Source organism: Meleagris gallopavo, chromosome 9 (genome assembly GCF_000146605.3).
Source record: "Meleagris gallopavo isolate NT-WF06-2002-E0010 breed Aviagen turkey brand Nicholas breeding stock chromosome 9, Turkey_5.1, whole genome shotgun sequence".
NCBI classification, from domain to species: Eukaryota; Metazoa; Chordata; class Aves; order Galliformes; family Phasianidae; genus Meleagris; species Meleagris gallopavo.
Window position 1 is genome coordinate 2,834,981 of NC_015019.2, and position 22,836 is coordinate 2,857,816.

Below are 22,836 nucleotides of genomic sequence, written 5' to 3' on the forward strand. Positions count from 1 at the left end.
GACATCCATGGAGACTGGAACAATATTGTTCTATTCCTACTACTCTTCTGCAGCAGGTTAAGGTTGTTTTTGCTTCCGGGGACTTCCTTGATATTTATGCTTCGTATGTTCCAAGGTCTGAGACATCTTCGCTTTGTTGACTGATTCCAGGATTTTCTACACTGAGAAATACAACCTCATAAGCTGTAAATGGCCCTCTCATATGTTATCAGTATGTAGATTTGAATGCAAGTTGGATCAGGCAGGATGAACACTAGGACATTTGAAAGCTATGCTCTGTGAGCAAGCTGAAGTGGTGGGTGCTGGGAACACTGGGCTGTCTGGGCAGGTGACTTTATAACTGCTGGCAGTGGAGTTCTTGGAAACCTGGGAATGGGTCTCTGGATGGAGGCAGATGATGTTTTTCATTATTGTGTAGTGTCAGTGCATGTATTATAATGATGTCTCTTCTGTTTTCCAGATCAGTGTGCGTGTTACCACCATGGATGCTGAGCTGGAATTTGCCATCCAGCCCAACACTACAGGGAAACAGCTCTTTGATCAGGTAAGCAATAGAGCTGCAGAAGATCTGAAGTTGACACTGATGTTGTGATTCTGATAACAGTTTCTAAAGGGCTTCAAGTACTAAATGACAGTATGTATAGCAACTTTAAGAGAACTCAAAAAAATATGAAATGACAGCTTTTTTCAAAACTACTTTTTTTTTTTTCTAGAATGTGTTAGGAGCTATTCTTACTTTCACTGAACTGTATTGGTACTGTAGCTCATAATTTGAGTTGGATAGCAGTAGATATCTGCAGCCACAACTCATGAGATCAATCTTACAGGGCACCTGGTAAGCTACTGTTGCTTGGCTTACTTGCAAACATTGTGTAATTGATTTCAAAGAGAAACTGATGTAAATCAGGAGGGTCTTAGCTGAGGTTTCAAACATTGTTCAACATTGTGCACACAAAGTGATATTGTATGCTCTCAACACAGCTTGAAGGTGATACTAAGAGAAGTTACATAGTGTATTATATTGAGCCTTCATCTAGGTGCTTTAGCCTTCCCCGTCATTCACTGGCTGGGCAAGCTTCTTTCTACTTTCCTCCAAACAGAAGAAGGGAGACGTGCATCCCAAATTTGGAGCAGCTGAAGACAGACTGTAAACTGCAGCTGCTGAAACTTTGACAGGCTCCACTGTGTGTTCCTGCTGTAATCCTGAAGGGCATATCTAGGCAACTGTCTAGCCACTCAAAGCATCTGTGCTGCTAGCAAGTGATGTAGTCTCTTCCTGTAGTCAGTCAAGGCTTTATGAGGACACTGAGGAAAAAAATCAACGGTTTCCTAATCAGAGAAGAATCTGAGCAATAAGTTCATGGCTTGAAGGAAAGTAAAATGAATCTCAGATTCATGACAAGATATGTCAGGTATGGCCATGGCTAGGTAGTACCAGGCATTCTGGGGCCAGCTCTACCCTGAGCCTGTCTTAATAAACAGAGAAACTGAAGAGAAGACCCACCTGCAGAGGTCAGCTATTTCATGTGGGGCCAGAGAGCCTGATTTTTATTAATTAATTTATTTATTTAATGTTTAACCACAAATTGCTACTTTCCTTCATACTCATCTGAATGATTCAAAATTAGATATTATATTGTCCTCTATACCCAGCCCTGGAATGGAGTAAAGTGAGATTCTATGGCTTAACAAAGAGTGCCCTTTTATGATGGGATAGGAAAAAAAAGGCTTTCGAAAAAGTTCTGTGCTGCAGTGTAGTTTCTCAGCTGTTTGCATTTTACTGTGCAGTAGCTGCAGTATATTGAGTCTGGTGTGATCTCAAGACTCTCACAGTTCTTTTGATAGATGGAATTGAGTTCTGGGTTCCATCGAGAATGGAACCAGTTAGTTTATGAAACCTTATTCTATTAAAGCTTACATGATATACTCCTAAATTCATCGAGAGATGAACTGATTTTATTTATTTGTTTGTTTGTTTATTTTGGAGAGGTGCTTCTTCAGTTGGATGCTTCCTGTAATTATTTTTCAACGTGTAATTTTTGGTATTGTCTAAATAAAGCACCAGGTACTAAGAAGTGTTGCTGCTGAAGTCAGTAGTGGTTTAAATCTGTGCATAAATTTTTCAGTCTACTCTAGACCATCTGTAGCTTTTGCCTACTGGACATTCAGTACAAAATAAAACTGTGGTGTGAAACTTGGATTTCAACAGCTTGTCTGTTTTTGTGAAGCTTGTGATCATTTTTCCTGTATGGGAACTTTTCATCTCTTAGTAATTGATTTCACTCCTTTGTGAACAGCTGCATGTGCAGAAGAGAGAATTTGTCCACAGTCAGACTTGCACATCACGGCTAAAAATGCTGGGATAAGGGAGCAAGTGCTTGTATACTGTAGCTGCAGGCTTCTTACTGTTGCATATGCCTTCTTTTCCTTTGTTAAACGTTGTTCTTGTCTTCACTTAGTTAATCTTTAATCCAGTGCTCAGCTTTACCCCCATCATCTCTCTTCATTGCTCTTTAAAACAGATACTTGTTCACTCTTAAGAGGATCTAGGAGAAGTGCAATCTTGTAGCTTATCCAATTGGCTTGTCCTCTTCATAATTTTTTTATACTTTCATCTGGCATGTATGCGATAGGTTCAAAGTGGCTGAGCTATTTGTGTAGATTAGTTCCTCTAAAGGGCTAGTCCAGAGCTGTTTTCCCTGCCTATGCTACTAGTGGGATCTAAGCAATGATTGCTCTCTGACTAAGATCTGTTCACTCTATCTCAATTTCTATCCTGAGGTGGTCTTTGGTCTCATGCTAGGATCTACAAGAACAAAGTGAGTGTTAATTTCCTAGCTTCCTTGAGCTATGATGTACTCCTGAAATTGCTAATCTAGGTTTTGTGCATGATGCTGAATGTGAAAAAGTGTCTGCCATCATCAGGGTTTTTTTGAGGGTAGAGAGACTTTCTCTACAAAGCAACCTTATGTTTTTGCTACTGCAGTACATTGACCTCCTGGTGTGAAATCTGGCTTCAACTCTTTCACGGAAAAATTTTTAGATATCCTGAATGTTTTTGCCTCAGAGTACCCTTTCGTTTTGAGTGAGTTGTAAGTTCTGAATTAGATAAGAAGCAAACAAGTTTTACCAAGGTTTTTAGCTACACAGCTGTCTCAGTGCACGCTACCGGCTTTGTTCAGCAGTGTTTAGGTAGCAGCAGTGTTTAGGTTCCACCCACCGTGTCTAAAGGTAGAATAAATGTATCTATCCCAACGTAGTGATGACCTACTCTGAATTAGGATTAAAAGGACTTTTTGAAAGCTAGATATCTTCATGAGGAAGAGCAGTTTGATTCTAAAGAGAACGTTCTGCACTAATAATAGGTGAATGGACTTGAAGTAGGGATGCTAGTGCTTCACTCTTTCATGCTTGGCTAAATTCCAAAGTAAACTTATGTACTGTTATCTTCTCTAATCAGATACCTTGGAGCAGAAAAATCCTTATGAATTGATATATAGGGTAGTAACATCATGATTTGTACTAGAGATCTACCTATATCATCCTGCTCCCAATGCTTGTATAGTTGTAGCATTAAATAGCTTATGCTGACAAAACTGTATTAGTTGAGGCAGGAGGACTATACGAGCTTGTCTTCAGCAGCTCTGCTTATGTGTCTCTTAGTGTCAGTTGCTGAACTGCAGTGCATACCAACTCACCAGAAAAGCGAGTAGCTCTGTGAAGGATGAATATGGTCTCTGGCTGTGGTCATTAGATCTTCAACTATTTTGAGCACATCAGTAGTATGAAAGCATACTCCCTTCTTCCATGTACCCAATCAGCTGCACATGGCAGCTTCTCAAATGCTTTTTTTTTTCTGATAGTTTTGACCTTGGATTCTTTTGGTTTCTTGTTCTTTCCCCCTTGAAAGCCTCTTATTTCTTCTAGCTTCTTGTAGAGGCATCTTAGCTGCATGCAATACTAGACCTACTGAGTGGTTAGTACAATAGATGGGTGGCATCTCTACCCACTTGATAGGCCTTACGTCAGGTTTTTTTTTTTTGTTTTTTGTTTTTTTAAACAATTGAGTAGTGGTTTCTAAACTGTTTAGTCAGTACTTCTTTTTCCATCCTACAATGAACTCTACTTCTCTGACTGCAGATTTTCTTCTCAATGACTTGCTTTGTGCTCTCTAAGCCTATAGTTGACCACGTAAACTTCAGACTGTTCAGTACTAGCTTTTAGACATCACAGAATCAAGAGATAGTGACCTCAGCATGTCATGCCAGAATAAACCTTCAGAGTAAGCAAAAATACCATCTCTTTCAAGGCAACAGCTGTCCGGAGCTGTGAATTCAAGTACAGTTTAAGGAGGAATGTGACACTAGAAAAACTTTTATTACTTCAGACTGTGACAGCAAGTTGCTGGCCTTCCCGAGACACTTTCCTGGGTATGAGGTCAGCACCTGAAGCAAACAGTGATATCAGTGGCTCTGTTTACTTCTTTAGAGGATAAGTGGCTTGAAGCATTGTAGCTAATCTTGGTCAAAGTGCCATTGCTCTCTTCTCAGATTTTCTGGTTTTTTTTTTTTTTTTGCATGTTATTAAGAGAGAGTGTCATGTTCACACAGCATCATTCTCTTGGCCTAGTCTAGATTTCACAGGGTTGCTTGGATTACGTTATCTGAAGTTCTGGTAAGGTCAGCTTATACTTTAGAAATATTACCTCTCTTTAAGAGGTGGAGGGAGTGCTTCTGAGATGAATATGTAAACGTGCTGAACTCTCTGAGAAACCTGGTTCCGCAATTGAACTAAGAAGGGGTATTTTTTTTTTTTTTCCTTTCCTTTTATGGATTCTTATTTCTACTCTTCTCTACTCGTGCTTCATTTTGGACATAATGTGCCTGAATACTAGCTGAGCCAACGCTGTATTCAATTTTGAAAAGTAATTGAGAGAAGGCTTCCCCAGTCATGATCATTGCAGGAAATAAAACCAAATAATGCCTGGGCCTGATAAAGATCTTTTGCATTGTCTAATCCATGTCCTAATCAAGGAAGGACACTTGTGCAGTGGCACAGAGGTTTTCAGTGGCAGTGAAAGCAGGATAATTAGGTGACATTTATCTGCAAAGTGCCTCTTTTACTAAATTAAATTTATACTATGGCATATTAAACTGCAGATGTGACAGATTAGCCAGGTCAGAGCTAGTCCAGCAATATTGTTTGCAAGCAGATTTCTCTCAAAAATACTTGATGTGCCTCTCGTGGCCTTTTCATCTTTGGAAAGGACAACAGGTGGTGTTCAAGACATATGTAGTGTTGTGGATGCTTTGTCCTTTGAAGCAGGAACTTGAAATGTCTTTTTTGCTTAAATACTTCGCTTTTGTCTTTGTGTAGATATTGCTCTCATGCTGGATCTGCACTTGTTTCCATGTGTGGTGTATTTCCTCCAAAATCATCTAGTCCAAATATCTACCTACCACTAATATTTCACTATTAAACCATGTCTCTTAGAACAACATTTAAGTGTTTCTTGAACGCCGCCAGAGATGGTAACTCAACCGCCTCCCTGGACAGAGCCTGATCCTGTGCCTGACCACGCTTTTAGAGAAGAAATTTTTCCTAATAACCAGCCTGAATCTCTCCTGGTGCAACTTGAGGACATTCTCTCTAGTCCTGTTGCAACTTATGTGAGAGAAGAGGCCGACCCCCACCTCGACACAACCTCCTTTCAGGTACTTTCTTCTTTCAGGTAGAGAGCTGTAAGGTTTCCCCTGAGCCTCCTCTTCTCCAGACAATTTTCCTAGGCTGAGAACTATAGCAATCTTGAACAGTCATCCTCATGCTAAAATGTACATTTAAGAGGTCTACTTGTGGCCCTCCTTCTACTGTGGGACAGCTCTTAATGGCAAGAACAATAGCTGGGAACGAGACTGGTACTTGTGGAGGGGGGAGGTGAGAAGGCCACGCAGACCTGAAAAAAGTGGAGTTTTCCTGTAGAAAACTTTTTAGTTCATGATAGTTTTGCTTTCAAGATTGAACCAAATATCCTGTTAAAGCTGAGGTGGAAAGGACTGTCACTTGATAGAGGCTACCATCATCTACCTTTACTTTCAGGATGAAGGCTGAATGGTACAGATCCATGCTCAGACTAACAAGCCACGATGTGCCTTGCTTTACATTTCACATAATTCCTAGAGGAGGAATTGCAATGCATCTTAGTTTGATTCGGTAGCCAAGTGAGGCTGTGAAGTTCTTGTGTGTGCGTGCTGTGCTGTCTCCCCCTCTCTTCTGTCCAGACCATTGTTGTCAGTGCGTTGCTGTGCAGACTTCTGCTGTGGAATAAAAGTCCTTTTGTGCGAGGCCTCAGTGTGATGCCATTCAGTTCCTTGCTGGCAGTTCAGCTTATTGAATTCCCAGGCTTAAGCTGCAGACAAATGAAAGTGAAGCAAGCAGACGCAAACAACAGTGGGGGTGAGCCTCCATTCCATTCAAATGTTAATATTGCAGAGAACAAAGCTTTTCTTAGGCTCTAGGACAGCCTGTCTTCCTCTCTTTCTACCAAGAGTTTTTGGTACATACAGCAAAATCGAATGCTTTTCTGAAAGCCTCCTTAGCTGGATGCATCCTACTATGTTACATGTGCAAAGTGAAGGCTTATCAGACCCACATCCTTTGTTTAATGTGTTATTTAGGCCAGTTCTCCATATTCAGGCAAGGACAGGCTGAATAATTTCATGGACTTGAAGAATCATGTGTACAGTCTATGCGGCCTTGTGCTTTTGTGTGTGTGTGTGTATGCGTGCACGTGTGTGTTTCTAATAGCATACAGCTGCTGAAAGCTCTCCGATATTTTATTTTTTTTTCCTGCCATGATGCTATTTCTGTAAAGCCAGCAGAAATGTCTGATCCAAGCCCTAAATAATAGAACTAGTAGTATGTTTGCAGGGACCCTCCGTCCTTAATTTTGTGGCTCAGCAAAACTGGACTCCACATAAAAGAGAATAGAGCACATCTTTAGGAATCAGCAAGGAAGTAACTTAACAGAAATTAGAGAATTAGAGAAACATCATGTAAAACATGGGACAAGGCAGGACTAAATCTACCTCAACTATTTGTCAAATCCTTTAGCATCTGCAGGAGGAAAGCTGCAAGCAAGGGTGGGTAGTGTTGAAAAGCAGTTCTCCAGGTACAGTGTTAGACCTAAAGATAAGTGTTTTATCCTTTCTTCTCCTTTGTCTAGTAGTGGAGGTTAAAGGTAGTTGCCCTGTTTGCAGGCATAAGATCGACTCTAGGGTGTCCAGGAGGGATGTGAAGGAATTTCAGTTTTTAGACTGAATGAACCCTATAGCAGGTGTGTCTTGGACTTGCCAGAGTACAAAGTGATGGCCTTGTGCTGGTGAACTTGCTTTATAAAGGAACCTCTCTCTCCTTTCTACTAGCATTATATTGCAGTAGTCTTGCCCTCCCCCATGATGCTCTTTTTTTTTTTTTTTTTTTTGGTTACCATATTTTCGTAAAGCTGCCTTAACTATATTTATGTAACACTTGTGACCTGCTAGAGACATGACTAAGGAGAGAGTTTCTATACCATCATAGATATTTCCTATTGAGGTTCTTACCTGCTACACCTGACAGATCCATTGCATTGTATTTTGGCTATAAAAGTTGGCTTGTAAGTGGCTAATCAATATGGTATCTGATTTTAAGTATCAACAAATCTTAAGGATATGGGGGAGAGAGATGCTTCCCACATGGAATTCCTCAGGTGCTCTGTCATCTGTGTACGAGCACACTGTCAGGGGTGGCAGAATGCTAGGGCACTGCTTGTCTCTGTGCTCATCTGAACTTACCTCTGACAGGTTTTCTGCTACCAGTGAGATCAGCCTGTCTGGCTATGGCTCTTGCTAATTATCTTTATTGCAGGTTGTCAAGACAATTGGTCTAAGAGAAGTCTGGTTCTTTGGACTCCAGTATCAAGATACAAAGGGATTCTCAACGTGGCTCAAATTAAATAAAAAGGTATGTTTGCTTCAACCTCTCATTTGTCTGGGGTTCCCTTCTGTTGGAGGACAGGAGCAGACTCTGTACTTCTATCAGGGATCTTGCTTCTCTGCAGACATGAAGTTACAGCAAGATTAGTGAGTTCATACCACCTTCCTTCAATTGTTAGAGTCATAGAAAGGCATAAAAGGGACCTTAAAAATCATCTAGTTTCAACCCAAGACTGCCACTCACCAGATCAGACTGGCCAGACCCCACACAGCCTGGCCTCAGTCACCTCTAGGGATGGGGCACCCACAACTCTTATAGGCAGCCTGTGCCAGTGCCTCACCATATCATTTGTAAAAACAAAACAAAATGAACAACAACAAAAAAACCCACCGCCACCAACAAAAACAAACAAACCAAAAAAACTATAACAAAACCTGCTAGTATAATCTAAATATCTCATGTTTTATTTTAAAACCATTTCCCCTTGTCCTATTGAACCACATAAATAGGAGCAAGAATTATTTTTTATAAGCTCCCTTTAAGTACTGGAAGGCTGCAGTGAGGTCTCTCCGAAGCTTTCTCTTCTTCAGACTGAACAAGCGTATCTTCTTCAACCTTTCCTCTTAGGAGAGATGCTTCAGTCCTCTGATAATCTCTGTCGCCCTCTTCTGAACCTTCTCCAGCAGCTCCATGTCTTTGTTGTGCTGGGGGCTCCAGGCCTGGACACAGTGTTCCAGATGGGGCCTTGAGAGGACAGAGCTGAGAGGGTTAATCCCCTCTCTAACCCCGATCCTCTCTCTAGCCCAGGATACCACTGGCCTTCTGGGCTGCAAGTACCCACTGTTGGCTCGTGTCAAGCTTTTTGTCCACCAGAAGCCCCAAGTCCTTCTCCATGGGGCTGCTCTCAGTAAAGTTCTTCTCCCAGTCTGTACACATAATTGGGATTGCCCCAGTGCACCTGACCTTGTTGAACCTCTTTAGGTTCACATGGTCCTACTTTTCAAGTTTGACCAGATCACTTTGGATGGCATTCCTTCCTTATGATCAGCCTTCAGCCTTTATGTACAGTTCCATCAGGATCCTGGGATGTGTGTCATTGGGCCCTATAGATCTGTACGCATTAGTCTCATAAGGCAGTCTCAAACTTGCTGTTATGCTACAGCAGGAGGAATTTTACTCCTTCAACTCTCATCTAGAGCTTTAAGGGCATGAGAGATGTGGGAAGCCTGTGAAGACACGGAGAGTTTCATACAAACATGCAGAAGAACTTTACAATAGGGATGATGGAGCACTGGAGCAGGTTTCCCAGACAAGCTGTGGAGCCTCCTTCTATGGAGATATTCAAGTGTGTCTGGGTGCCTACTGGTGTGACCTGTTGTAGGGAACTTGCTTCAGTGGTTGGAGGAGGGTGGTCCCTTCCAACCCCTGCGATTCTGTTAAGATTGAAGCCAAGAACTGTTGAGTACCTCAGCTTTCTCATGACTGTTGCAATTTCTTCCTTCTCATTTATCGCTCTCCTTGACCATTGTCTTCTGATCAGTGTAGAATCTCTTGTTATTTTTCCACATCCTTTGCCAAGGTCAATTCCGTCTGTGGCCTGACTTTCCTGATCTCATCTATGCATGTCTGGACAGCATCCTCATATTCTTCCCAGGTCACACATCCCTATTCCCATCATACAGTCAATCTTCCCCAGTCTGCAAGATCTGTTAACCGCCCTTGTAACTGTTAATGTGATGCTCATGTGAGCATCTTGCCCATCCATATTTGTGTTGCAAATGTGGATTTGTGTTTCTAATGCATGCTTGTCTTCTCTTCCTGAGCATTAACCCTGCTCACTTTCATCTGACATGTTAGCTATAAAATCTGATAACTCTTTTGCTCCAGGTAACAGCACAGGATGTACGCAAGGAAAGCCCTCTTCTTTTCAAATTCCGAGCCAAGTTCTACCCAGAAGATGTGGCAGAAGAGCTGATCCAGGACATCACACAGCGCCTATTCTTCCTCCAAGTGAAAGAGGCAATTCTGAATGATGACATTTACTGTCCTCCAGAAACAGCTGTCCTACTGGCTTCCTATGCTGTCCAGTCCAAGTACGGAGACTTCAATAAAGAAGTGCACAAGTCTGGTTACCTTGCTAGCGACAAACTACTCCCGCAAAGGTATGAGAATTTGTTCAGTTTTAGAACATCTTTGCGCTAAAAAGTTTGGAATTTTTTTGGAGTCTTAACCAGAGAATTCATAATAAAATATAGCCTCGTGCATCTCTTAAAGATCCTATTGCTGCTGAGGAAATTGTAGTTGGAAGTAGTTGGAGAAGCTCCAAAAAAGCCTGATAATGTAATGGTACAAGGAGAAACATAGCTGAATACAGCTTGTTGTTTGTCAGAAGCCTTGAATACTCTACTGATGTGTCTCTGCCTAGCCTTATAAATCCATATTTCTGGAAATGTTTTTTGAGTTGGGAGCTGTGATGTCCATGGAGTATTCAATGAAGCGTTGTTCTGGACTGATGTGGTGGTGTGTGCATAAATGCAGTGGCTGGTCTCAAAAATCCAATGTATTCTTTCTAGAGTTCTGGAGCAACACAAGCTTAACAAGGACCAGTGGGAGGAGAGGATCCAGGTGTGGCATGAAGAACATCGAGGAATGATTAGGTAACTGGTGCATGTGAAACTGCTGTATTTAGAATAGTGTGATACATGCTAGTGTATAATGTATGAAGTCATGTATGAAGTCACACAGTAATCTGTAGCTTGCTCCAGCATGAGTTAGCATTCATCAGGTTATTCTACTGAGAGTAGCTAGGCCAACGTGCCTCTGACCTTGCTAGTCCATGTAACTGGCTGACGTTAGTTGGTAAAAACAAAGCTGAACTTGCGGAGCTTGTTCACTTCTATATTCAAGGATGATTCTTGGAATCTTTGGCTAGTCTATTGCTGCTCTATCTGTGTAGATAATCAGCACCTTCTTGATCAAATGGCTTATTGACTCGAGAAATAATATCTGCTTTCTTTTTGCATGATACAGAGAAGATGCTGTCTTGGAGTACCTAAAAATTGCACAAGATTTGGAAATGTATGGTGTGAACTACTTCAGCATTAAAAACAAAAAGGGCTCAGAACTCTGGCTAGGTGTAGACGCTCTTGGACTCAACATTTATGAGCAGAATGACAGGTAATAAATCCACTCTCCTCATCACTGACTTCATCTCCTTTCCAGTGTAAGGATGTAAGGATAGTTAAAAGTAATCTGTTAATCTGCTCTGATATTTTGCTCTTATACTGGACTCTGCTGCTTATGTGTCATTCTTGGTTGTATTTTGCTAGAATGCACCATAAAATGTGCTGCTTAGGAGCAAAACCAATGAGACACTCAAATCTTACCAAGCTAGTTTTACCTGTATCCTTTGTCTTCCTGATGTGGATGCATTCTTCAGATATTCTCCATTTAATCAATCAGGATTGGAAAATTGCTCCCTCGTTCATTTATCTGATCAATTCTATTTGCTCATTCCAGTCAACCTGAGAGTACTGAAATATCATGAGGGCAGCTTTTTCAGAATTTTGATCTTTATGTTGTAATTCAGGAGTTTGAAATGACTTCGGACTTTTATCTCCTCTGTTTTCTGCTTCTGCAGGCTAACGCCAAAAATTGGATTCCCTTGGAGTGAGATCAGAAATATTTCTTTCAATGACAAGAAGTTTGTAATCAAGCCTATTGACAAGAAAGCACCAGTAAGAAGCAACAGCCGTATTAAAGCTTTTGAACTTTCAGTTTCTTCTTAGATGAATTGTAGAATGATTTGGTTTGGAATTGATCTGGAAGGTCATCCAATTCCACCCTGCTGCTGTGGTCAAGGTTGCCCTCCCACCAGATCAGGCTGCCCAGGTCCCATCCAGCCTGGCCTCCAGGGATGAGGCACCTACACTTTTCTGGACAGTCTGTGTCAGGGCTTAACCACCCTTTGAGAAAAAGGATTTCCTTCTAGCATCTAAACCAAATCCTCCCTCTTTTAGTTTAAAGCCATTCCCCCTTGTCCCATTGCTATTAGATCATGTAAAATGAATGATCAGTTGTCTGTGTTTTTACTTTTTTTAGTCATAAATAATATTTTTATCAGTAACATCAGCAGTTGCTTAAGTAGTTCTCTACTACCTTTTTGGGGCAGTATGCCAAGAATGTACTGAACAGCAACAACAGGGGATAGATGGAAATTGGTTCTGGCTGGGAAGGGAGGCATTTGCTCAGTGTAACCTTATGCTATCCAAAGTCAGTGAGAGAGAGGCTTTTTGCTTAGGGTTTCTGGTTCTCCTACAACCAATCTAATTCTCTGATACGATTAGGGATCTGAAGCACCTGTGCTAACTGTTGTATGCTTCCACTGATTTTTGTAGCGTGGAATCATCTTTCACCATGTTTTAATTTATTTGAAGCTAAAGCTTCACATCATTTTGTAGGGTGCACTGGGTACATTTTTTCCTTACATTTTTTAAATGAACATTATTTAATTTAGTTTACTCTTTAAGGCCTGTTAATATCCTGTGTCAGCTGATACCTTCTGTTCTTCTGGTTATTCTTGTTTTTTTGGCTGCTTGGAAGCATATTCTTGCTGCTGTTTTTGTTTTAACAGAGTTAAGTTATTTTTCCTTTAGAACATAATTTTTAACACTGTGGCATAAGAGAAAAACTTACACATGATGTGGATGACCAGATTTAAAGAACTAAGTGGTAATAAAGGTGGAAGAAGGCACAGCCTCAATGTTCCTAGTAAACTAACTCATGATTGATTGTATTTCTAATGAAACAATAGAGCCAAGCTGCTACATACTCTGTGTACTATGAATGCTTTACGATGATACCGAGTAGGCTGTAACAGGAAGTTGGGCAATTCTGCCCTGTGTCAATTTATCATCTTGAAATTCACTCCTGAAAGATGGAGGTCTGATTACTACCAGCAGTGAATTAGACACTGATCAGAAATGCTGGCTAGCAGTATTAGAAAGTTGAGAGTTTTGGTGTGTATTGCGTACATAGAGGGTTTACTACGCTGAAGGAACAATTTTAATGCTGCCTTTTTCTTTTCCCAAGGACTTCGTATTCTATGCCCCTCGGTTACGGATTAACAAACGAATCTTGGCACTTTGTATGGGAAACCATGAGCTCTACATGCGCAGACGTAAACCAGACACCATTGAGGTGCAGCAGATGAAAGCACAGGCTCGAGAAGAGAAGCATCAGAAACAGATGGAGAGGTTTGTGCAAGGTTCTGAGTAACCTGGACTTGGTTGGTCACTCCACAGTAGCATCATGTGCTAGATAGAAGTGCTGGCAGCATGCTTACTAACCTGCTTGAGCCAAGAACAGGGCAGACTTCAGTATATCTAATGAGATGATGTAAGTAGCTCTCAGGTGTGGTTCACCACCACTTTCTTGGAATTAAATGTGTGCCCTTCTATTTGAAAGGACTAATCTGGTCTTGATATAAGGATCTTCTGCTAGTAGCATTACTATTACGAACTTCCACTAAGGTGAATGCCAGCAAAGCAAGCTTTTTGTTTCTTCATTTCACTTTAAAAGCAGCACATATGGAGTAAAAATCATCAGCTAAGTGATCTAGTGCATTTCTCTTGTGTGCTTATAGTTACACTAGGAAGAGCTACTACAGCTGTAAATTATAAATTGCATTACGACTTTCCCCATTATCAGAGCCCTGCTGGAGAATGAGAAGAAGAAGAGGGAATTGGCAGAAAAAGAGAAGGAGAAGATTGAACGTGAGAAGGAGGAGCTGATGGAAAAACTCAAGCAAATTGAGGAGCAAACCAAGAAAGCTCAGCAAGGTAATATGAAATACTCCAGTATTCCATTAGAAGCACAGTCTGGGTAGTCTGAATGAGAAGGATTCAAATAGTAAAGCTAGGAGCATCTCTGATCCATTCAGATTCCAGTATTATGTGCTGGCCAATGTGTTAGGGCCCTAGTTTAACCTTTTAAAGCTGAATGCAACTCTGTAGACGCGGATACTCTGAAGTATGGCTTGTATTAAAGAGGTGGGTGGCAGCCAAGCTGCCTCTCTGGCAGCTAGATTGTCTTTCAGTTGTCCACATGCCAGCTGGAAGCTTTATCTTAGCACATCTGTAGAGGAAAGAGTCAGAAAGTGTAGCAAGGATCATATCAGCCAGTACCCTAGCTTTTACAACCTAGTTGCTTGGCCAGCATTATGATGCAGTGCCCAATTGAAATGTAGCATGCTTTTCTGTCTTTAAGGATGTCGTTTTGAGACGGGTACTTCCCACAAATCAATCAGGCAAGTAATGTGCTGGCTTGCAGGTCTAGTTCTTCATCTTCAATCTCCATTTGCAATGTAAAGAGGAGGAAAGGGCATAGTTGCTTGAGTTCTCTCTAAAGGAAAGATTTCATCCAGGAGGTAGGGATAAAGGCAGCCTCCTATTACCTTCTTTGCTTTATTTCTCTTCAAATGTACTCTGCTATTCCTTCAGAACTGGAAGAACAGACCCGCAGAGCCATGGAGCTGGAACAGGAAAGAAAGCGAGCTCAGGAGGAAGCAGAAAAACTGGCTAAAGAACGAAGAGAAGCAGAAGAGGCAAAGGAAGCCCTGCTGAAAGCATCCCATGATCAACAAAAAACCCAGGAACAACTGGTGAGTGGGTTTGCTGAAAGTCCGGTAGCACAGTGACATTGTAGGGGACTTTCTAAGGTCATAGAACAAATTAAGCTATGAATATAGTGAAAAAGTATATTTTAGTTCTTAAGGATAGACATTAAAGAAGATGAATTAATATTTAAATATGCATGTTTGTATCTATTTGTGCAGTAGATTGAGACTGATTTTTTTTTTCCTTACAATAGTATCTGATGCTGAGAACAGATCTCATTAGATCTCATTAATTGCTTTCCTTGGTTTGGGTTCAAAGATGTGAGTACTATAGCTGTGTTTGGAGGAGGAAAAAAACCCTCAACAAAACCCTTTCCTTTTTTTCCCATGCATCATTTAGATATCAGTGGGACTGAAGTATCCTCCTTACAAGGAAGATATTAGAGATACTGTTTTTATTCAGAACTTGGACTAATGCTTCATTTTGCAAGTACTTCTCTTTTGTCCCCACTAAAAGTCTTTCCTTTGCAGGCTGCTGAAATGGCAGAACTCACAGCTAGGATCACACAGCTGGAATTGGCCAGGCAGAAAAAAGAGAGTGAGGCCCAGGAGTGGCAGCAGAAGGTAAAGTAGAATCTGAAGTAGGAGCAGTAATTTCTGTGGGTTAAATTTCATTTTGTTTTGTAACCTAAACTACTACACTAGAATACTGTCACTAGACGAGATGTCTGCAAGCTGAGGCTGTTGCAAATATGCAGCTTTATGTTTTTTTGTTTTGTTTTTTTCTCGTAAAATGTGTGCTGCATTCTAACTCTAGCTTGGAATTGTTTGATTAAGCCTATAGGTCATTTTCCATGAATTATAACCATTCCTTAAATCTCTATGTGCAAGCCAGCAGAAAATATTACGAGTGATTGTGGCTGAGTAGTTTTGGAACACAGCACTTCAGTGTGCAAGAGATGTAGGGCTCTTAAGTACTATTTTTGTGTGCTTCTGCAAGAAGTTACATCTGAGTTGCACAGACTAAGTGTGGTCTGTCTTACTGCAGGCACAAATGGTGCAGGAGGACCTAGAAAAAACCAAAGAGGAGCTGAAGACTGCCATGAGCACTCCTCATGTCACTGAGCCAATGCACTCTGAGAATGAGCATGATGATGAGCAGGATGAAAATGCAGCAGAAGCCAGTGCTGAGCTTCGATCAGAGGCCACCATCAAGGACCGCAGCGAGGAGCAGCGGACCACTGAAGCAGAGAAAAATGAACGAGTGCAGAAACACTTGAAGGTAAGAAGTTTGCAGCCGAGTGTATGTACATGGGCATTGCTTCTATTCTTTTTGTAATTGTGACTGTGAGGTTTTACAGGTATTCCTTAAAAAGGAAGGAAAAAAAGAAGGGAGTAGTGAATAGTGAGTGAGGGAAAAGGCGATCATGACTTCATTGGATTGCTGCTTACCATTAGGGAAAAGGGCAGAACTTGTCTCCAGTTCATTTCTATTTCATTGGAAATAGCGAAGTCTTTTCAAGCAATGCCAAGAGGCAGCATCTGTGAGATGGAGTATGCTTGTGTGAGTCTTGCCAGCTACCTGACAGCTGTTCAGAGTCCAGCTGAAATGAATTGGAGGGCTTGGTTGAGTTCTTATCCTACAGCTGGCTGTAACTGTCCTGTCTGAATGGGTTGCACTGCAAAATGCTGACAGTAGCCTGCTACAGCTCAGCATGGGGGGGGGGTTAGAAATGTTGCACCTCCTTCTCATAAGGAATTCCACCCTTCTGGTATTGATGCTTAGAAAGTGGTGGTAGCTCATTTTTTTGTAGTTTTTTTTTTTTAATGTCTGCTGGCTGCATGGCTTGGAACAGACTTGGCTTGTTTTGCATCATGCTGCGTTGATCACGCACAGGTAGAGTGATAGAGGTGTCCTCTGTCATGCACAACACATTTCTTCTGTGGTAGAAGGCTAGTAGTTGCTTGATTTCTTCCTGGCAATCTTTAAGTCTTCAGGTGTTTCTCCACTGGACTTTCTCCTTCCTGTGAAGTAAATTAGTGACAGTCTTTCTCACTGTGCTAGACAAAGATAAGTAAGGTGGAAGCACCTCGCGGTATACTATTTTCAAATGTGGAGGAAAAATATTTGCAACTTTCACACACTTGTTTAGGTTGGAAAGGATCTCTTGAGATCATCTAGTCTCACTATTCTGCTCAAGAAGGCTCAGCTGGAGCAGGTTGCCCAAGACAGTGTACAGTTGAATTTATCTGTTTCCTGTGTAGGAGGATTAACAAGGAACTTCCTTGCCTGGCATTGAGGTTCTGGCTTGCCTAACCCATTGCTGTCTTTGTCCCCTTCACTAGGCTCTTTCCTCAGAGTTGGCAAACGCTCGGGATGAAACCAAGAAGACGGCCAATGATATGATCCACGCTGAGAACATGCGGCTGGGCCGAGACAAGTACAAGACCCTCCGTCAGATTCGGCAGGGCAACACCAAGCAGCGCATTGATGAGTTTGAGTCCATGTAAACTCTCCCCTGCACTTGCCGCTCTGCAGTCCCTTCTCCTTCTTTCTCATCCTCTCCCATCACTCACTCATAATCGTGCTGTGCTGGAACCACTACAGAAGAGCGACCATGGTCTTATTTATAGAGTTTTTGGTAAATGCTGGAGTTCGGCGACAGAAGAAAGAATGACATTTGCGTATTCCTGGGTAGCTTGGGAAAGCTAACTTGTATTAGGGCAAATCTGAAATTCTATGACTTTGGGTAAAGTCATACCGCATTTAGTTTGTTTTGCTTACTGAAATGGCTGTATAACTGTCCTCTCTCATTGAGTAGGGAGGCCAGCAGATACTTTCACTGAACTATAAAAAGTGCTAACAGTTTGACATTGTGCCTTCCTACTAACTTGCACAAGCTTCAGTATTAAGCTTTGAGGCCAGGATCTAAATTTTTGACATCATTAAGGGTCTGAATCACGTAGTTGAGATAGATAACCTGGAGTTTGGGAAGAAGGGTTGGAGGTAGAATGTGGACATACTTTCCAAAAGACCAAAGCTTTTGTCCTTTAAATGTAAGCAGACCAAACAGAATCTGTGGCATTCCTGCTGGTGTTACCTTATGTTGTTTAAAGATGAAACATGAAATTTCCTAATCACAAGGAGGCCTTTGAAATATTTTCACTGGTGTGGGATGTGTTGGAGCCTTGACTTCCAGGCTTTCCAAAATAAGTTTTCCTCTGGGTAAATGGCTTAAATGGCTTTGTTTGCTGTTGTTTTGTCTGACTTGAATGTAACTAGTGAGGCAGAGATAGCTAAAGAACACTGCCTTTCATCTTGAGGTCACCACTGAAAATGGAAAGGGGTAAGCAGAAATGTAAACAACTGAAAACTCCCATGACTGTATTTCTTTTGCTGAACCAGTACATTTCTAGTCAGGTGAGGTGATTTAGTTTTTTCCATGAGGCCTTTTTGGCATGTAGTCATTGGTGCCTTATGACTGTATAGATCTACTGTAGCTCAGATGTCTTTGTTTAAAATAGATACGTTCATAAAAAGTGAAGAACAACCGAGGACCAAAACTATTTTGTATCTGGGTCATGTAGAAACAAAACTGCAGCTGTGTCTTCCTGGCTTCCAGCAGCATTTGAAGGGAGAGGGTCATGAGATTTGTCCAATTGTTGCCTTAATCTTCACTAGCATTTTGCCAGATTCCTGGCTCTATTGTGTGTGTGTGTTTTTCTCCAGAAGGACGCTTTGCCCCTTTGTAGTTTCTAGTTCAGAGGGTTCTGTCTCTTAGGAGGAGGACAGTGGTGGCTGTGGGGAGACTTGTCCTGTGTTAATTGTTGTAATTGCTTTCCATCCGTTCCTACTCATGCTGCGGCTACCCAGAGTCATCCTTGTCACTTCTGGGGAGGGAACAGCCATGTATCTCAGGTTGAATTGAATTTAGCCTTGATCCTTTGTAGAAGGAAATGTCGACCCTTGGAAGAGGCCTCTTAACGATGGATTCCCTCTACAATGGTGTCTTCATTTGCTTTGCCCTCCTTGGAACAGCTTGTTCCTATAGAAAGTGGGGCTAGCCTATGATTTATTTTCTTGCCTAATGTGATTCTAAATTTTTCTCAGTTTTGTAGATACCCTCTTTATCTGCATGGTATCACTGCTCGTGATGATTCACATCTGAATGCTGAAGTGTTTTCAGCTCCTATTATTATAAGCAAAGGAGGAGTGTGCCAAAAAAGAAATGTCCACATCAGTGTTAACAAACTGCAGTATTTCCTCAACAATTCCTTGGGCTGCTAGAAACAACCTCACCAGTGTTGTACTTTTTTGGAAGCAATACATGTCTGTGAGTAAATCCATGGGAACACCAATCAACCAAACCATGGTTAGAAGTTTAGTGTGCTATTTCTGAACATCCTGATTAGTCGTATGGGAGCCCCCTTTATCCTCCTGGACAGAACATGGGAACGCAGGAAGCTTTTGGCTGACCAAAAACATATGCTCCAGTGCTTTGAAAGTCACAAATGAAAGATTGCAGTTAAACTTGTCAGAACTGATTTGCATATTTCTGTACTGAAGGGTTATTGGCACTGACTCTATGAGAGTCTCGTCACTGGTGGAGCAGACAACCATTACACTTCTCTTCTGGTGCTTTAAAGCTGGTTCTCAGCACTTCTGCACTGTCCATGGCAACTATTGGTGCATTTGCAGGGAAATAAAGCCCTTATTACATTAAAACTGTTTCCTAACGATCTGATATATAGTGCCTGAAATATGTGTTCGAATAATAAAACAGTGAACCTTTCTGTTCTGGTGTGTCACACAACACTGCTGAATTCGTGTTACGATGCTGGCATATCTTGTTTATAGGGTTTGGTTTTTTCTTAAGTCATTTTAGCTCCAGTTGGTCCAATATAGGAATAGAACGGCCTGTGCCAGTGACCTGACCTCCCTCTTTGTAGTTGTTTCAGCTATGCCTTCTTCTTAAGCAGTATTATATTCCAGTGATATCTAATGATATTTGATTTCAATACTTCTAGCTATGCACAATTAGAAAATATTAGTCGTGGGATGGAGGATGTGTTTATGGTCCCCTTCCCTTGGAAATGTATACTGTATTATAAAGAAATGATATTTTGCAAGAAAACTAATGTAAGAAGCTTTCAGTATTACAGTGAGATTTGTAGGCATGTTTTTTAATTTTTATTTTTCAGATTTGTTTTTCTTTCTTTCCATGTCCCAATTCAAATGGATAACTATTCCTCAGGTGGATGGAGGGAGGGAAGAAGAAATACCCTATCAAATGTTTGCCTGGCTTGATTTATCTCTCTCCTTTTCTTTTTTTTTTTCCTTTCTTTCTTTCTTTTTTTTGTTGTTGTTGCTGTAAATTATTATTTTTTTTTGACCAGCCTTTTTACTGGATTATAATAAAACACATTTTCTTAGGGTTATGTAGTAATTCATGGATCCATGTGGTTATCTGTAAAGAGACCCTTGATATTAAAGCATTTTTTTTTCCTGTTTGGAGGAGTTGTTAAAATCCATACCCTGTTCTTCCTACAGTGCCAATAAAGTTTAGAGAAATTCAGCAGATGGTGTCTGGATGATTGCTTAAAGTTTGCTTTGGGTCTAGCAATGTGCTTCCTAGTTAGACTTCTGGCACATGATCCATAGAAGGTCAGTCTGAGTGTAAGTTTTAATTTAATGGAGGGTAAATTTGTATCACGTTTAACTTTTAAACTTCCCCAGCAAGAGAAGGAAAAACTGTTTCAGGAATTTGCCGGTGGAATACCTGGTGTGCAGGGCTGTGCCCAGACCCTCAAGGAATCTAGCAACAGGTGAGTTTGTAAGAAGGTAGCCAGCCTTGGCGTTGCTGCATGTCTTGAACTTGCGTCTGTCTGAGTCTGGCCCTTTACCATTGATTACAACCTCATTTGTTTCACAACTACTTTGCTCTGGCTTTCTTTCTGTTTCCTAAGGTTGCAAGACAGGGCCCAGTGATGGAGGAATATGGCCGCTGCCAACTTTCTGCTGATGAACTGTTTGATCTTAGTTTTGTCTGCTTTTCATGCGGTTGTTAAGAAGGCCTTTGCATAATCTCTGTCTCCTGCTTGCTGCACTGTAAAATAAGGCAAGAGATCTAATAAAAACCTGTTGTTACTCAGATTTGCTATTGTAGGAGAAACTTGAACTTGTCTGAAACAAAATGTGTAGTGTGGAGCAGTGGAAACTTCTGAAATCTGTATTGGCTTTGGCATAGATACAGTTTTTGTAGGATGGTCTTCCTCATTCCTTTCAGGATTCAAATAAACCCAAACACAAGACTAGATGAACTGTGATGACTACGTAAACACTACTGTAGTGCATTCTTCAAGAGAAAACATGCTGATCTGTAAATGCAGCTCTCACAAATGAGTTTCTATCATTTACTGCACTTGCTTATAGGTGGGCAATACTTTCTCACTTACGTTTATGTTTCTGGAGGATCTGGAGACTCCAAAATAGTGTGAAGCTGCATCAGGGTTAGCTATTAGGAAAGGGTTCTTCACCTGAAGGTATTCAGGCATGGAACAGGCTCCCCAGGGCAGAGTTCATGGGCCCCAAGCTGCCAGAGCTCAAGGTGCATTTAGACACTGCTCTCAGATGCAGGGTTGGAATTTTGGATGGAACCAGGGCTTGGACTTAGCGATCCCTTTGGGTCACTTCAAAGATGTTCTGTGATTCAGTGATCTTCCTAGTCTATCTTTAAACAGGTTGAGATACTAAACTGAACTTATTCCCATGTTTCTCATCTCAGCTGACCTGGGAAGCTTCAGACTTCATGAATCTTGCTACAGTGGCTCTTCATTGAGAAGATGCATCTATTAGCTGTGTTCCAACATCTTGCAATGCTCAATTATGCAATATGTTAAGCATACACAGTTGTGTGGCAACTGCTTGAAAATCACGAAGACAGAATATCTCCTACTGAGGAAGCACAGAATAACAGGTACAACTAGTTTTCTCCGTGCCATTCAGTGTGACTGCTCTGCTGAGCGCAGGTTCTTAGCTATGTATAACTCAGTCCTCAGCATGCAGTGTAATTAACTTACACCAGCCTGTAATCGGAACATGTGGCAGCTGGCAGAGAACAGTGTAATTCATCTGTGACTGATGTCAGCACAGAACTGCTGCATAGCCATATGCAAGTTGACTCCATGTGTGATGTCATATATTTCCTTGCAGGAAAATCAGCTCATCTCTAAGAGAAGGATCTAGGCTACAGTGCATATTCAGAGTTAGGCTAAGGCTAGCTATTGTCTTGTAGGTTTGCATCTTGTGGACGATGATGCAGGTCGCTGCTACAGAGCAATGGTTGGATGCACATCTTGTTTGGTGTGATAGCTCCCTCAAAGCTACTAGTAATTTTAGGATGGATATTCTCAAACAGCAGGATGAGGCTATTCCAGAGAACAGAGAATCAAATGAGGAGGAGAAAGGAAAGAATAAGGTGAGTCTGAATAAAGGAGTTTTCTAAGTGCCTTCCAGGAGCATCTTTTGAGAAGCTGTTTCCTCTGTGTAAGTGTTAACACCACTCTTACAGCTTTCTAGTGAGCAGAGTTAGTTGGAAAATTACAAATCCCTGTCACTGTTATTGCCTCTGATTGTGCTCTTTTCGAGAAATACGAATCAGGGTTGCTCTCCAATCAAGAGGGAGGGTCAAGGGAATGTGGAATATCCTGCTCTTGACTTGGAAGGTTACAGAGAAGCTTGTCTATACTCCACATGCAGACGTAGTGCCCTCCCATTCATCTCTGAAGCATCCTTGACTGACTAAAGGAGAAGCAACTGTAGCTGCAAATAAAGACCTTGCCTGGGCACTGTAACTTGGTGTGGCCTTCACCCAGCCAGGCAGCAGCTGCACTGCCAGAGAGGTGGCTGTTGTCAAGGAGCTCTGTTAAAAGTTCATTTTGCTTCCCTGTTGCAGCATTAGTTCATCTCTGATGATAGCACTGTTGCCCTCTTGCTTCCAGTGGTGAAAATTTGTCCCTTGATTCATTTGTTTTCAGCAATTCTAAGGTTGCTGAACACCTAGAGAAAGGCCAGAGCAAGAAAATGGTAGTCTTGTTTGACAGATACAGAGATTGAGGCATGTTTAAAGCCTTCCCCCTAACTCTTTGGCCCCTACTAGTCAGTGCTTTCAAAGACTTGAGCTCACTTGATGCAAGTACTTTGTAGGATTGGGTTCAGAACATCAGTTTTGGGGCAGCCCTCTTTG

General features: G+C 41.5%; 1 protein-coding gene across 2 annotated transcripts; it reads left to right on the forward strand.

The window, feature by feature from the left end:
* Window positions 1–440: 440 nt before the first annotated feature.
* On the forward strand, window positions 441–20,166 carry MSN (moesin). Of its 2 annotated transcripts, XM_010715120.3 has the most exons (13): window positions 458–544; window positions 5,494–5,714; window positions 7,906–8,001; window positions 9,862–10,136; window positions 10,548–10,631; window positions 11,005–11,151; window positions 11,615–11,711; window positions 13,066–13,229; window positions 13,684–13,814; window positions 14,475–14,635; window positions 15,122–15,214; window positions 15,639–15,872; window positions 16,937–20,166. In XM_010715120.3, the coding sequence occupies exons 2-13, from the start codon at window positions 5,529–5,531 to the stop codon at window positions 17,099–17,101; spliced, it is 1,833 nt and encodes a 610-aa protein (XP_010713422.1). In that variant the 5' UTR covers window positions 458–544; window positions 5,494–5,528; the 3' UTR covers window positions 17,102–20,166. The 2 variants fall into 2 exon arrangements, with proteins under 2 accessions (XP_010713423.1, XP_010713422.1); XM_010715121.3 differs by lacking the exon at window positions 5,494–5,714 and having other exon boundaries at window positions 441–544; window positions 16,937–17,101.
* The last annotated feature ends 2,670 nt before the right edge of the window (window positions 20,167–22,836 follow it).

What these genes read in the sequence shown, in the direction of transcription:
- MSN (XM_010715120.3), top strand. Translation starts at nt 5,529, where the DNA reads ATGGTAACTCAACCGCCTCCCTGGACAGAGCCTGATCCTGTGCCTGAC. An exon ending in GACAAACTACTCCCGCAAAG is followed by an intron (nt 10,137 to 10,547) that starts GTATGAGAATTT and finishes TATTCTTTCTAG; the next exon opens with AGTTCTGGAGCAACACAAGC. An exon ending in AACCAAGAAAGCTCAGCAAG is followed by an intron (nt 13,815 to 14,474) that starts GTAATATGAAAT and finishes CTATTCCTTCAG; the next exon opens with AACTGGAAGAACAGACCCGC.